The sequence below is a fragment of the Drosophila santomea genome, chromosome 2L, assembly GCF_016746245.2.
Source record: "Drosophila santomea strain STO CAGO 1482 chromosome 2L, Prin_Dsan_1.1, whole genome shotgun sequence".
Taxonomy (NCBI): Eukaryota; Metazoa; Arthropoda; class Insecta; order Diptera; family Drosophilidae; genus Drosophila; species Drosophila santomea.
In genome coordinates, this window is record NC_053016.2 from 7,139,224 (window position 1) to 7,153,592 (window position 14,369).

Genomic DNA, 14,369 nt, shown 5'->3' on the forward strand with positions numbered 1-14,369 from the left:
AGGAAAAATAAAGAAAAAGCAAATATTTTACAATTTTCACCGGTGTATAAAGAAATTTTTTTCTTATGGAAATCAATGAATGCAGCTGAATAAACTGACAAACAATTTAAGGCATCGGTGTTCAGAGTGAATCTCTCGCAAGACAGAACTGTAGCGTTTTTATTTTAGAACCGTGTTATTTTATTAATCAATTATAAATACTAAAGCATAATGAAACATTTTACCTAAAGTATAGCTGACTTTTAAGAGTAATAATGTTCGACCTGTAATTCAAGCACCTTAAATAGTAACTCATTTTACGAATGCAATAAATGTATTTATCGACAGAAACTACGAATTTAAAAAGTAATAAGCATTTTAGAAGAGCCTGTTTCAAGGTTGCCTTGTCAGCTGTTAATCTTTGTAAAATATTCCTTTAGTGATGCTCGATCGATATGTTAATCTAGTTTTTCACTCCTAGCATGAATATTTAAATTTCAAGGTATTTTATCATTCAACCTATAAAAGAGTTCGATTTTATTCCATTCCCTTAAGAGTAAATAGGAAACAAGAAGCGGAATGGCGATCGCATTTAATTTGGCGATCTGTTCAATAATTTTACTCGGTACTGTGGGACCCAGTAAGCCTCAGATAGTTCCTTTAGTTCCTATACTTCCACCCAATACGTTTGTAGTACGAAAACCTCTAGTACCTATAGTACCTCTTGTACCACTGGCACGATCACAAAATCAGGTAATCATAAGGGTGCAATTTGGAAGTCGGAATAGATGGTTAAACTCTATATGTTTTTGCGCAGTCGCTCTTGAGTCACAGATCTATGGTGGCGAATCAATAGAATTCCAAATCAATCGTAGCCAATTTAAAGTTATTTATATATAAACTACAATCGAAAGCTTTCAATCGCAAGTTTATTTACGCATCATTCCCATTTCAGGCTCAACGCCAGCAGCCCAAATCTGATGATGTCCTTGATTCAGGACCTCAACCAAGGTCATGTTCAAAGTGTGAGCAAGCTAGTTACCCGCAATATATTTCTGAAGCGGACATCCAGATTGTCGCCAAGTTGGAGACGGTGAGCCATTCCTCTCAAAAGATTCAACTCAGACAGCATGCAGATACTATAACGAAGGTCTCTATATATTTGACACATCGTTTGACAGCCTAAACTGATCCTAAGATACGGACATCAAGTAGAGACCCATTACGCATTCACTGCCGATGGCTACAAACTCTGCCTACACCGAATTCCGCGGCCAGGAGCCATACCCGTCATGTTGGTCCATGGCCTGATGGCCAGCTCGGCCAGTTGGGTGCAGTTCGGACCATCTCAGGGTCTGGCCTACATCCTGTCCCAAGCCGGCTACGACGTCTGGATGTTGAACACCAGGGGAAACATCTACTCCGAGGAGCGCCAGACCGGTCGCGAGAAAGACCAGGACTTCTGGGACTTCTCCTTCCACGAGATCGGGCAGTACGATGTACCCGCAGCCATCGACTTGATTCTGCTGCAAACCAAGATGCCGAGCATCCAGTACATTGGTCACTCGCAGGGATCCACGGCCTTCTTTGTGATGTGCAGTGAAAGACCCGAGTATGCCGCCAAGATCTCGCTGATGCAGTCCCTCTCGCCATCAGTTTATATGGAAGAAACACGCAGTCCAGCACTCAAGTTCATGAAATTTTTAACAGGTGGCATCACAGTGAGTGCAGAAAATTCCAAGAATATTATATTTATTTAATGTTCTTCATTTCTTTCAATAGGTGCTGTTGAATTTCCTTGGCGGCCACAAGATCTCCCTTGAAAACAAGATCATTAACATGTTTCGTGAGCACATCTGTGACAAGCTTATTCCCAGTCGCATTTGCGCCATCTTTGAATTTGTGGTCTGCGGATTTAACTTCAACAGCTTCAATATGGTAGAAAACTTGTCACTGATTTGGGTTTCATGGGTTAATATGACTTTTTTGTAGACACTGTCACCCATTTTGGAAGGCCACTCTTCGCAGGGAGCCTCCGCCAAGCAGATCTATCATTTCGCCCAGCTGCAGGGCTCGTCTGGATTTCAGAAATACAATTACGGCCTCATTCTGAATAAGCTACGATACAACTCCCTCCTCCCACCACTTTACAATCTTTCACTGGCACTGAGCAAGGTGGCCCTTCACCGCGGAGATGGCGACTGGTTGGGATCCGAATCGGATGCCCTTCGGCTCGAGCGAAGCCTGCCCAACTGCATAGAAAACAGGAACATTCGCTTCCAAGGATTCTCTCACTTCGACTTCACGATCTCGAAGGACGTTCGACCCTTGGTGTACGATCGCGTAGTCAATCTGTGCGGCTCGAACCGTTAAATGCTGGAAAACTAATTTTACTTTTAGTTAACAACTGAATTATTAGCAAAGCAATTAAATGATTTTCTTGCAACAGATTCCAAGTTGTCTGTATATGAGGGAACAAGGGATATAAATGCTATTTAAAAACGATGCATATTTTGACAAATGATTATATTATGACATAGGAAATCTGGGGATATTTGAACAACTACTTGGCTTGGTCATATTAGCTTTCCTAACAATTCGGGAATCTATAAACGAACTCAGCTAATATTATAAAACGCTAAGTACATTTCACGGCAGAAATTTCCGTATGTGCAGAGCAGCAATTTTAACAATAATACCTATTTAAAAAGACTCAAGTAGTTACCCATATCTAAGGAAAAATAGTTAAGGATTCAACATCTTAAGTAATTTTCTTATTAACATTTTTTTCAAGGCTTCCATCTGGATAGCAACCTTGGTTAAATTGTTTTCTAGTGATGCAACATCAGTATGTTAATTTAGTTATCCACTCCAAGCATGGATATTTAAATTTCAAGGTCTCGTATCTCTTAACCTATATAAACGTTCGATCTCTTCGCTTTCCAATGTAAGTTTAGCAACGGAATGACTATCGCAATAAGTCTTTCAGTCTGTGCTTTCCTTTTTCTCGGTAATGTGCTACCCAGCACCGCTCAGCAATGGGAAGCATATCCTATGTTAGAAGCACGGGGATTGGATAAACCGTCACAGATCCTGGTAAGCACTAGTTGAAGCAGTTTATGATCATCTGATTCCCGATTCCATTTGCATAATCCGATGTTTTAAAATAAGGAAAATGAAGTAAGAGATCAAAATCAGGATAACCTTACATGGTCACAATCTCAATCGCAATCGCAGCTGGGTTCACAGTATCTGCCATCTAATGCTCCTCTAAGGGGAGATCGACCTAAGGATATTATACGTCTTTCGCTGAAACCGATTACTCGACCACTGCCGCCCCACATGCATCCACTATTTCCAGACTTTGTACGAAAGAACCGGATTATGCTAATACCGGATTCAGAAAAATTACCACAAAATCGCCACATCGCGACTGTCGATCAATCACAAAACTTAACTCAGGGGCAGTTACAGTCACTGGCGCAGTGGCAGGAACAGGCACAGTCACAGGAACAGTTGCAGGCACTGTTGCAGGAACAGGCGCAGTGGCAGGCACAGTCGCAGGAACAGTCGAAGGCACAGTCACAGGCACAGGCACAGTCACTGGCGCAGTGGCAGGCACAGGCACAGTCACTGGCACAGTTGCATGCACAGTTGCAGGCACTGTTGCAGGAACAGGCACTGTGGCAGACACAGTCGCAGGAACAGTCGAAGGCAAAGTCACAGTCGCAGTGGCAGGAACACGCACAGTCTCTGGCACAATCGCATGTACAGTTGCAGGCCCTGTTGCAGGAACAGACACTGTGGAAGGCACAGTCGCAACCACTGTCACAAGCACAGGCAGAGTCGCAAGCACAGTCGCAGGCACAGTTGCAGGCACTGTTGCAGAAACAGGCCCTGTCACTGGCACAGTTGCAAGCACTGTTGCAGGCACAGCCGCAGGCTCAGTCGCAGGAACAGGCACAGTCGCAGGTAAACTTAGAGGAACTGCTGCAGGTTCACGCACTGTCACTGGCACAGTTGCAGGCACAGTTGCAGGCACAGACACAGTCGCAACCACAGTCGCAGGAGAAGTCGCAGGAACAGTCGAAGGCACAGTCACAGGCACAGGCACAGTCACTGGCACAGTTGCATGCACAGTTGCAGGCACTGTTGCAGGAACAGTCACTGTGGCAGACACAGTCGCAGGAACAGTCGAAGGCACAGTCACAGTCGCAGTGGCAGGAACACGCACAGTCTCTGGCACAATCGCATGTACAGTTGCAGGCCCTGTTGCAGGAACAGACACTGTGGAAGGCACAGTCGCAACCACTGTCAAAAGCACAGGCCGAGTCGCAAGCACAGTCGCAGGCACAGTTGCAGGCACGGTTGCAGGAACAGGAAAAGTCACTGGCACAGTTGCAGGCACTGTTGCAGGCACAGCCGCAGGCTCAGTCGCAGGAACAGGCACAGTCGCAGGTAAACTTAGAGGAACTGCTGCAGGTTCACGCACTGTCACTGGCACAGTTGCAGGCACAGTTGCAGGCACAGGCACAGTCGCAACCACAGGCGCAGGAAAAGTCGCAGGAGAAGTCGCAGGAACAGTCGAAGGCACAGTCACAGTTGCAAGCACTGTTGCAGGCACAGCCGCAGGCTCAGTCGCAGGAACAGGCACAGTCGCAGGCACAGTCTCAGAAACAGGCACAGTTGCAAGCACATTCGCAGGAACATTCGCAGTCGCAAGATCAGGCACAGGCACTGATACACTCCCAGTTGCAAGCACAGCTGCATTCTAATTTGCAGTCGAAGGCACAAAAACAATCAGAGTTAGATGCACTTAAACAGTCTGGGAACCAGTTAAATTCCCAAGCATCCAAGCAACCAGTTTATTTCATAGATACGCTACCAATGCCACGACCTCAGTATGAAATACTTCCATCTCAGAATGGGCCAGATCAGCAGGACCCAAATCTTCGTTACGTGATGATTCCGAATCGGCCAAAAGTTATACGCCCGAATCCGTATATCATAATTCCACCTTATGGCGAGGTACGTCATCAACCTCAGCTATCACCAAATCCTCAGGAATCGGACCTACGACAACTGATAATTACTTCTCAACTACGTCCCAGGCCAAATCGATATATATGGAATCCAATCAAACAGATAAATGCGAACGCCAGTATTAACACTGACTACTTACTAGAGTGGTACCCATACAAAAATGAAAGTGATCGCAAAGGTGTCCACTTGGAACTAAATCAACAAAAAACAAGAGAGAACGCTATAGTCGAGTTCCCCGACTATCTGATACCCGTTACTCAGCTAGTGGATGTGCGAAGAAGAAATTTCAACACTGACAGTTTTTGGCGGTTTGTGGGCGTTAGAGTGGGCATGGCAAAAAGTTTTTTGGCAAATTGATAGAAACTTACAAGACTAATACAAAAATGAAAAAATATCAAAACATTTTTCAGAAGTGTGGGCGTGGCAGCTTTGGGCGGTTTGTGGGCGTAAGAGTGGGCGTGGCAAAAAGTTTTTTTGCAAATCGATAGAAATTTACAAGACTAATACAAAAATGAAAAAATTTCAAAACATTTTTCAAAAGTGTGGGCGTGGCAGTTTTGGGCGGTTTGTGGGCGTTAGAGTGGGCGTGGCAACATGAATCGACAAACTTGCGCTGCTTCTATGTCTCTGGAGTCTGTATGCTTAATCTCAACTTTCTTTTTTTTGTAGTTCCTGAGATCTCGACGTTCATACGGACGGACAGACGGACAGACGGACAGACGGACGGACAGACGGACGGACAGACGGACATGGCCAGATCGACTCGGCTATTGATCCTGATCAAGAATATATATACTTTATATGGTCGAAAACGCTTCCTTCTGCCTGTTACATACTTTTCAACGAATCTAGTATACCCTTTTACTCTACGAGTAACGGGTATAATTAATAATTTAGCTCCTGTTCTCCAGCTAAGACCAGCAATCCCAGCCATTAAACCCCAATTGCCACTAGAACTACAGTCACAACAAAATTCACATTCGCACAATTCTGAATCGCAGAAACAATTGCAGTCACAGTTAGATTCACAATTGTCCGTCTCAGGATCTTCAGAATCACAGTCCCAATCGCAGTCACAGGTTAATTCCCAGTCTTCAGAATCACAGTCCCAATTGCAGTCACAGCTAAGCTCCGAATCAACTGGATCACAGTCCCAATTGCATTCACAGTTAGGTTCACAATTATCTGCTTCAGGATCTTCAGAATCACAGTCTCAATCGCAGTCACAGGTTAATTCCCAGTCTTCAGAATCACAGTCCCCATTGCAGTCACAGCTAAGCTCCGAATCAACTGGATCACAGTCCCAATTGCAGTCACAGTTAGGTTCACAATTATCCGGTTCAGGATCTTCGGGATTACAGTCCCAATCGCAGTCCCAGCATAATTCCCAAAATTCAGGATCACAGTCCCAATTGCATTCACAGTTAAGCTCCGAATCATCTGGATCGCATTCACAGCATTATTCCCAGTCTTCAAAATCACAGCTTAATTCTCAGTCTTCAAGTTCAGAGTCCCAATCACAGTCACAGCATAATTCCCAAACTTCAGGATCACAGTCCCAATTGCATTCACAGTTAAGCTCCGAATCATCTGGATCGCATTCACAGCATTATTCCCAGTCTTCAAAATCACAGTCCCAATCACAGTCACAGCTTTATTCCCAGTCTTCGGGATCACAGTCCCAATCGCAGTTACAGATTAGGTCACAGTTAGACAGAGCTGAACCCAATGCACAGACCCAAGGAAATTATTTTAAAAATGCGAAAACCAATGTGGTTACTTCTGAGTACAAAGTAGACAGTCCACCAAATTACCTCACCCAGGCGGACATCTTGGATAATTCTAGGCTGACAACTGTGAGTTGACACATATATTAATTTGTTTCCAAACGTATCAAATACCTTTTTAACGAAACCAATAGGTTAACCTGATTGAGAAGTACGGCTATCCATCTGATACCAATTACTTGACCTCCGAAGACGGCTACAAGCTTTGCTTGCATCGTATTCCGCGTCCTGGTGCTGAGCCAGTTTTGCTAGTCCATGGCCTATTGGCCAGTTCTGCGTCATGGGTGGAACTTGGGCCCAAGGATGGACTGGCGTATATCCTTTACCGGAAGGGTTACGACGTCTGGATGCTGAATACCCGAGGCAACATATACTCCCGGGAGAATTTGAACCAAGGTCAGATACCACGAAAGTACTGGGACTTCTCCTTCCACGAGATCGGCAAGTTTGATGTGCCCGCTGCCATCGATCATATTCTGAGTCACACCAAAAAGCCGAAGATCCAATACATTGGCCATTCGCAGGGCTCCACTGCTTTCTTCGTGATGTGCAGTGAAAGACCCAAATATGCACCGAAAGTGCATCTAATGCAGGCCCTTTCCCCAACTGTTTATCTGCAGGAAAACCGCAGTCCAGTGCTAAAGTTCCTCGGAATGTTCAAGGGAAAGTATTCAGTGAGTAGAAGTCCTTGTTTGGCAATTTATGATATAATTTTGATATATTTGTACAACCACTTTAATAGATGTTGCTGAACCTTCTGGGCGGCTACGAGATCTCCGCCAAAACGAAGCTCATCCAGCAGTTCCGCCAGCACATTTGCTCCGGTTCGGAACTTGCCAGCCGCATCTGCGCCATCTTTGACTTTGTGCTCTGCGGATTCGACTGGAAGAGCTTCAATAAGGTGAGATTTATTGATTATTTTCTGTGATTTCTTTACCACATTAATGCACCTTAGACCCTCACTCCCATTGTGGCGGCCCATGCCTCCCAAGGCGCCTCTGCCAAACAGATCTACCATTATGCACAGCTGCAGGGCGACCTGAATTTCCAGCGCTTCGATCATGGAGCGGTCCTGAATCGCGTTCGCTACGAGTCCAGCGATCCACCAGCCTACAATCTTTCGCAGACGACCAGCAAAGTGGTGCTCCATCACGGCGGAGGCGACTGGCTGGGATCCACCTCGGATGTGATCCGGCTGCAGGAGCGTCTGCCCAATCTCGTCGAGAGCCGGAAGGTCAGCTTCGAAGGCTTCTCCCACTTCGACTTCACGCTCTCCAAGGATGTCCGTCCTCTACTCTACAGTCACGTCCTGCGGCACATGTCAGCCCATCTCAGTGGATAGGACAATTACTGCATAACACATGAAAGAGTTTGTTGGGTTTCTTCAATCGCATAATTTCGATAAAAATCTAGATTTTTTGTAATATGAGTGATACAATGAAATGCTATGTGCATACATATTTATATTTATTCCTTTCTTAGTCTAACCACCGATAAGACAGGCACCTTCGGGTAACATGTCGTTCAATTTACCAGCTCTAGAATCTTTCCATCAGCATCACTCACTGAAGTAAAAGAAATCAATGCTTACGAACAGTGAGGAAAATTTGCATTTTCCTGGCCCCAAGCGCTGTCATAAATTTCGCATCCTGAACGCATATTTACACGCCGCGAGGCCAAGTTTTCAAATTAAGTTTGCAATCGAAATGAGGCGAGAGGAAGCCAGGACCAAGCCAGCTTTAAATTGCTCACGTGTGTGACACATTTCTTTCGACGGAGTCACGACAATGGCGAAAAGCGGAAGCGGAAACGCGAAATGTGAAAAATGCGCAGAGCAAACAAAAGATGGCCGAGGGTGTGCGGGTGTACGGCATCGGGGGAGGTGGAACGTGTCGCTTAACTGTTCCACGTACGTGCCCCTCGAGGCACAGTCAACCCACAAATTTTGGGGCAGCACTGTCAACCTAGCTAGTTCTTAGCTGTTGGCATTGTTAATAATAATAAATATATTCACTGAGTAGTTTGCATTACAATACTTTAAGCAGATATTATTTGAAAATTACAAAATATGAAATTTTTACTTTAGTGAAATAAATTTACGATAGAAACATCAAATCAACCTTTCCTTGGGTTGTTGGTTAACTTGCCAATTTCATTTCATTGCATACCACGGAAAATAAGTAACAAGTGCATAATTAGTAACAAATTTCTATTCATTAGGTTATAGGTTCATAGGTGTTTTTTTTCTCAAAGATAGATTAAAATAGTATAAATACCCATTACAGAATGAACGTAGTTTTGGCAATTTCTAGCGATTTTCCCTTGCCAGCACTACTTCCCATACGGTAGGCCCTTCTCGGTGGGGTATTCCAAACTGTGAGCCCCAAAAGGCCCGGCGTACGTGTGTTATTTAATGCTTATCTTTATCCTTTTCCCATTAGTGTTATTGATGTTGGCAGCGGGGAGCTCGATGTCATTCCGCTCCCGAAGCTTTCCCACAGGTGCACCGCCCCACCCCGCCCGATAAACTTGCCCTCCGGCTGAGAGCTGACAATTGATGCCAAGGATACGCCGACCAAATCACGCGCTAAACATTATTTTAATGTCCCCAGGCAGTCACATATGTATATATACATGTATATTCGAGTCGGCAGCTGTACCCTCTGTGTTTCCCATGCGTGGATTTTCCCGGCAATGTTTAAAGCCCTGCCAACTTATTTCCCGGAATTTGCGTGTGCGTCAAGAGGACTCTTGGGATCAAACCTTCTGCCCGAATCGAAGGAGGTCGCGTCCTTGAAGGATTCGCCTTTGAAATTTAGGGGAAAGCTTGATTTGGTTTGACAGATTGTCCCCTATAATATGTTATAAAGAGTTTTGTATTTTCCTTGATTTTCTGATAATTGGAGGATTTTAGTGTTGAGTCCTAGTAGAGGTGCCTGCGATGATGGCAACCCTATCACTTTGTTTCACAATGCAACGCTGTAGCATGACAAGTGAAAATCTCGACTGGCTCTGACAATTCCATCTAAATCGTAGACAAGGCCGGAAAAATACTTGCGTTTTGTTATGTAGCTTTCGACTGGTGGAAAAGCCGTTCACACATATTTTAAACACCGATTCCAAACAAATTCAAATGTTTTGCCAACATTTCGTATTAGAATAGTAGCACAAAAAATAAGAAGCGGTCGAGGAATTTTGCGCGACCCAAGTGTATCAAAAAACCCTTCTGATTTCAACGACGACCAGAGTTCTCTATTTTCTATGAAAAGCGACGAGTCCAAGAACTAAAAAAAATAAAGCACAGCAAATCCCAGAATCAAAGAGGCCATTAAAGGAGCAACGCAGTCGGACCAGATGTGCTAACTAAGAAACCAGGTCCACAACCATTCCCAGCCAAGTCCCCCAAAGAGAAGCCATCAGCCTAGTGCGTAAGCTATCCACAATCCACAGTAGTTGCCACACCGCAGGACATGTTGTCCCACCGCTTCAACATGCATCCGCAGAGGCGACTGCCCGTCATCCACGAGGAGATCGCCAAGCAGTGTGCCCTGAACATTGTGCGCGTGGCCTCCGCCATGCCGCAACCGCAGCCCCGCTGCCCATCCGGTCATGTGGTCGTGCTCGTGGAGCTGCGCCGGGCGGACGAGCCGACCGTGTACCGCTACCAGGTGAATGTGCCGCCAACGGGCTGGCCCAGCGAAGATCTGGAGGAGGGGGATCAGCGATGCCAGCAGTTGGTGCTGCCCGGAACCCTGGAAACTCTGGGCCTCAAGCTGCAACAGCCAGAGCATTTTCCGTGTCCAATGCATGGCTGCTCCATTATGGAGATGGGCTGGTCACCGAAATCGAGCACGGGTCCACCTCCTATGCTGATGATGCAGTCTGCGGTACACGTCATCGATGGGCAGAATAGCCCCACGGACTTTACCACCTTCAGCGAGCCCGTCGTGACTTGTGAGTCACCGGATAATATGAGAGCGCACTTTATGGCCAGTCTATACCAGCAGCAACCCAGTCCGCTGAGCTACTCGGACATCTGGGTGCCAGAAGGTCCACCGGAGGGCCTGCCCAGAAGCGAGACCCTCTCCACGCCCCTTTTTCCACAGCTTTGTCTGGGCGAGAACTACGAGGGTATGGTCGCCAACAGGATACGACCAATCAATGGTTACCAGGCAGCATCGAAGCCAATTGTAAGCAATCCTCGCCACATCGCCGAACTGTGCTTGAACAGCAATGGAGAGTATGTGCTCAATGAGCAGCTGCATCGTCCATTGATCAGCTGCCATCCCAACCCGATTACTCCCAGTGTCGTGAGAAGGGAGCAACACTACTTCTTCCAACATCAGAGCCATCAGGTGGAGTCCTCCCTTAAAGGACTCAACGGCTATGTGAGCGATCTATCCGGCAATGGTTACATCAGTCAGGAGTCTGGTAAGCCCAAAAATGGTTACATGGATCAGCCGACCGCCTTTGCAGACCAACGGATTGCCCTGCACACAAATCTGGGACAGGGACAGGGGTATGGACACGCATCAGTACCCGGATTTAGACCCAATCACTTGCAGAGTAGTGTGGCCATGATCGATCCACGCTTGCGTCAGGAAGCAGTGGTGAAACCACAGAAACCAGGTGAGGAAAATCCGTGGCCGCCAGATATATCCATGAAATCGAATACTAAAATCAATTTTGAAATACTCATTACATATATAGATTTAAAAGTAAAATCGGAATATACACTTCTGCTTTAGTTTCCTTTAATTTTAGAATTATCTCCCCTCCTAGGTTTGGCACAGGCGTCGGAGGTACCTACAGCAAATCCCCAGGAGCTGCAGTCGCTCTTCCGCTGGAACTACTGTGCATTGTGCCACGTGGTCATACGGTCGGGACGGAATGCCATTGACCACTACTCGTCGCGTGCCCATGAGCGCAGGATCAGCTCGTGGCTATTGCGTCAGTGCTACGCAAACCTGGCTGGACAGGATGCGGACGGGAATTTGGGCGGCTCCATCGGCCAAACGGACTTCTACTGCAAGTTGTGCGACCTGAGGCTGACCTCGTTGTCGCACGCACAGCAGCACTTCTTTGGACGCCGCCACCTAATGGTGGCCCGCCACAGGATCAGGCCATATGGTGATGGCTTCTACGATCGGGAGGGCAATTGGGTGCGCACGGACGCCAAGTATCCCATGTGCGAGCTGTGCGACGTGAGCATCACCTCGGAGTCCCAAATGGCCATGCACCTGGCGGGGGCACGTCACCGCAGACGGGTCCATATTGCCTATGCGGGTGGGTCCGCCGGGGACATGGAAATGGGCATGGGTCTGGACCCGATCGATGGCACGCACATGTACCGGATCAACGGATCATCGCTGACCCCAATAAGGCCCTTGGGTCTGCAGATGCTCCATGGCACCCATCCGCTTCCCCTAAACGATCCCAGTGCCGCCTTTTACTGCGAGGCATGCAACATCACGCTGAACCACCTGAAGTCGGTGATGCAGCACGAGCAGGGACGCATGCACCGCCGGAATATGCACAGATTTCCCGGCCAACCGGTCTCCTACGAGTGACCTTTGGGAGTGAGTGGGAGATATCTGATGAAAAGCAAAGTGGAGCCGCAACCGTACTAGTCAACGAGGAAAGTAAGGAAGGTGCCGGGAGGAGGTTTTCAGTACGCGATCTTTGGATACCCAAACAATAAATAGTAAGATGTCTGGAGTTCTTACTGGCCCGACCAACTTCCTGCTGCGCTGTGTGTTATTTGCAATTTATTTTTGATCTATCTACCTTTTCTATATGTTTTCTAGTAGTATAATAAATATGCCCCACAAATCTAAATGCAGTTCTTCGTGTTTTTCATTTGCCCTTTTGCATTTCCCTGCCAAAAAAGCAAACAAACAGTGACTATTATTTTGCCTTCTTGAAATCCCTTAAATTTAATTTAAATAATGTCGGAATAGCAACGTTTAAGCAGCAGAAGACCACTTTAGAGGCTTAGATCCGTCCTTGTGCCATTTGGAATATCCTCAAGCGCAAACATTTTAATGAGTTCCCCACGCACATTTCGTTGCATACTTCTGGGCTGCAGGCGCAATGCCGGCCAGCAACATGTTGCCGCAACTAGCTATCTGCATCTGAACATGTATCTGGATGTGGAGCGCGGGAGTGGTGGGAACTATCAACACTTCCGGGCATGGGCTTAATTAATGATGCGATTGCCATCCACTGGCCACCCACCGCCTCACACCCACTCATTCTGTGGTGGCAGAAATGCCTGGAATCTTTGCTTTTAATTGCCAGCCTGCTTATGCAGACGCACGCTGCTCCGGCCGCTGGTTTTTGGTTTCAGCCAGACGGAAGTGGCATAAAATCTGATGAGGTTGCCACTGCCACTGTGGCAGTGGCAGTGGCTCCAGCCCGCAGACAATGGGTGGCCATAAAAAGGAGTTATCGCTTGACAAATATCGGAGAGAGTGTCAGTCAGCAAGAGTCTAGACAAAACATGGCGCTAAATAAATAAATAGTAGCGGCAACATGGAAAAAAAAACGCCGCTCATTGGCAACCACAAAAACGGAAAAGGGACTTTCCCCAAAATTTATGGCCAATTTTTGCCGGGCTGTGACTTTGTTGGGGTTCGAAGTTCGCCGCCATGCAAGGTCAATAGCAGCCGGGGGCGGCGTGGGAACTGTGGGCGTGGTCAAAGCCCGCCACATCCTGAGGCCAGACTACACAGCTATCTGGTGTATTTATACCATTTGGTGTCTGGGCGCATCGGCAGACGGCAGAAGCTTCAAACATGTTTTCGCATAAATTAAACTTCTTATCTGGCTGTAAAACATTTGACGCCATGGCTGGCATTGTTGCATTTCACTCGACTGCAGCCCGGAAATGTGCATTAAAGCAGCCATAATAAACACTGAATAAAACAACAACATAAAAAAGGCAATAGACCGAGGGATGAGACCAAGTATAAATAAATATTCACTGGAAATGAACACTTTTATCGATGATACAGTTAATGATATAACCCTTGTCCAAATGTACAATCCATATGTGGCTCGATGACAGAATGGCATTAAGTTCGTGTGGAAACTGATTCCATATACATTCGAGCTGCATAATAATTCATTTTTAAGTGCTTCCCCTCAAATGAAATGGCAATGAGATATGTACAAATTTGGTTTTTTTTCTGCCTCACAATTGCGTTCTTTTAGTTTAAAACTGATCTGTAATTTAAGACCTCCAAAATGAATTTATATGAAATTCTGCCGTGAAATTCTTTTTGGGAGTGGCCAGGTAGTGCCCAACATCCCTATTAGCTGTAGTCCAAACCCCGGAAAGTTGCGTTGAGTTCGTGTACAACTGTGTAAACAAATTAATTATGCAACTGTGTGGCTGAACAAACGAAGCACCGTTCACTCGTTTGCCCCCGTCCACTTGATCTCGCTCAATAAAATATCCTTTCAACATATTTCAGCATAAACATTCGCATTTCCAGTTGCAAAATGGTCGCTTGAATCGCTCAGGCATGAGGAAATTTATGCGTGGCAAACCAAACC

The 14,369-nt window shown here is 46.3% G+C and overlaps 3 protein-coding genes across 5 annotated transcripts; all 3 read left to right on the top strand.

Annotated features, from left to right (window-relative positions):
- The first annotated feature begins 519 nt into the window (after positions 1 to 519).
- LOC120443892 (lipase 3) lies at positions 520 to 2,429 on the top strand. The gene is made up of 5 exons (XM_039623319.1): positions 520 to 732; positions 935 to 1,072; positions 1,161 to 1,700; positions 1,762 to 1,917; positions 1,972 to 2,429. The coding sequence occupies exons 1-5, from the start codon at positions 559 to 561 to the stop codon at positions 2,350 to 2,352; spliced, it is 1,389 nt and encodes a 462-aa protein (XP_039479253.1). The 5' UTR covers positions 520 to 558; the 3' UTR covers positions 2,353 to 2,429.
- Positions 2,430 to 2,941: 512 nt separating this feature from the next.
- Positions 2,942 to 8,269, top strand: LOC120443888 (lipase 3-like). Of its 3 annotated transcripts, XM_039623312.2 has the most exons (6): positions 2,942 to 3,075; positions 3,151 to 5,228; positions 5,906 to 6,878; positions 6,944 to 7,483; positions 7,552 to 7,710; positions 7,765 to 8,269. In XM_039623312.2, the coding sequence occupies exons 1-6, from the start codon at positions 2,944 to 2,946 to the stop codon at positions 8,149 to 8,151; spliced, it is 4,269 nt and encodes a 1,422-aa protein (XP_039479246.1). In that variant the 5' UTR covers positions 2,942 to 2,943; the 3' UTR covers positions 8,152 to 8,269. The 3 variants fall into 3 exon arrangements, with proteins under 3 accessions (XP_039479246.1, XP_039479247.1, XP_039479248.1); XM_039623313.2 differs by lacking the exon at positions 3,151 to 5,228 and having other exon boundaries at positions 6,687 to 6,878; XM_039623314.2 differs by lacking the exon at positions 3,151 to 5,228 and having other exon boundaries at positions 6,702 to 6,878.
- Positions 8,270 to 9,816: 1,547 nt separating this feature from the next.
- Positions 9,817 to 12,651, top strand: LOC120443890. The gene is made up of 2 exons (XM_039623317.2): positions 9,817 to 11,438; positions 11,592 to 12,651. The coding sequence occupies exons 1-2, from the start codon at positions 10,280 to 10,282 to the stop codon at positions 12,377 to 12,379; spliced, it is 1,947 nt and encodes a 648-aa protein (XP_039479251.1). The 5' UTR covers positions 9,817 to 10,279; the 3' UTR covers positions 12,380 to 12,651.
- The last annotated feature ends 1,718 nt before the right edge of the window (positions 12,652 to 14,369 follow it).

Bases quoted from the DNA above. Each gene is read 5' to 3' on its own strand.
- LOC120443888 (XM_039623312.2), top strand. From the start codon at position 2,944: ATGACTATCGCAATAAGTCTTTCAGTCTGTGCTTTCCTTTTTCTCGGT. The intron at 5,229-5,905 runs AACAAGAGAGAA...AGTAACGGGTAT, and splicing joins TTGGAACTAAATCAACAAAA to AATTAATAATTTAGCTCCTG. The intron at 7,711-7,764 runs GTGAGATTTATT...AATGCACCTTAG, and splicing joins ACTGGAAGAGCTTCAATAAG to ACCCTCACTCCCATTGTGGC.
- LOC120443892 (XM_039623319.1), top strand. From the start codon at position 559: ATGGCGATCGCATTTAATTTGGCGATCTGTTCAATAATTTTACTCGGT. The intron at 733-934 runs GTAATCATAAGG...TTCCCATTTCAG, and splicing joins TGGCACGATCACAAAATCAG to GCTCAACGCCAGCAGCCCAA. The intron at 1,918-1,971 runs GTAGAAAACTTG...ACTTTTTTGTAG, and splicing joins ACTTCAACAGCTTCAATATG to ACACTGTCACCCATTTTGGA.
- LOC120443890 (XM_039623317.2), top strand. From the start codon at position 10,280: ATGTTGTCCCACCGCTTCAACATGCATCCGCAGAGGCGACTGCCCGTC. The intron at 11,439-11,591 runs GTGAGGAAAATC...CTCCCCTCCTAG, and splicing joins GGTGAAACCACAGAAACCAG to GTTTGGCACAGGCGTCGGAG.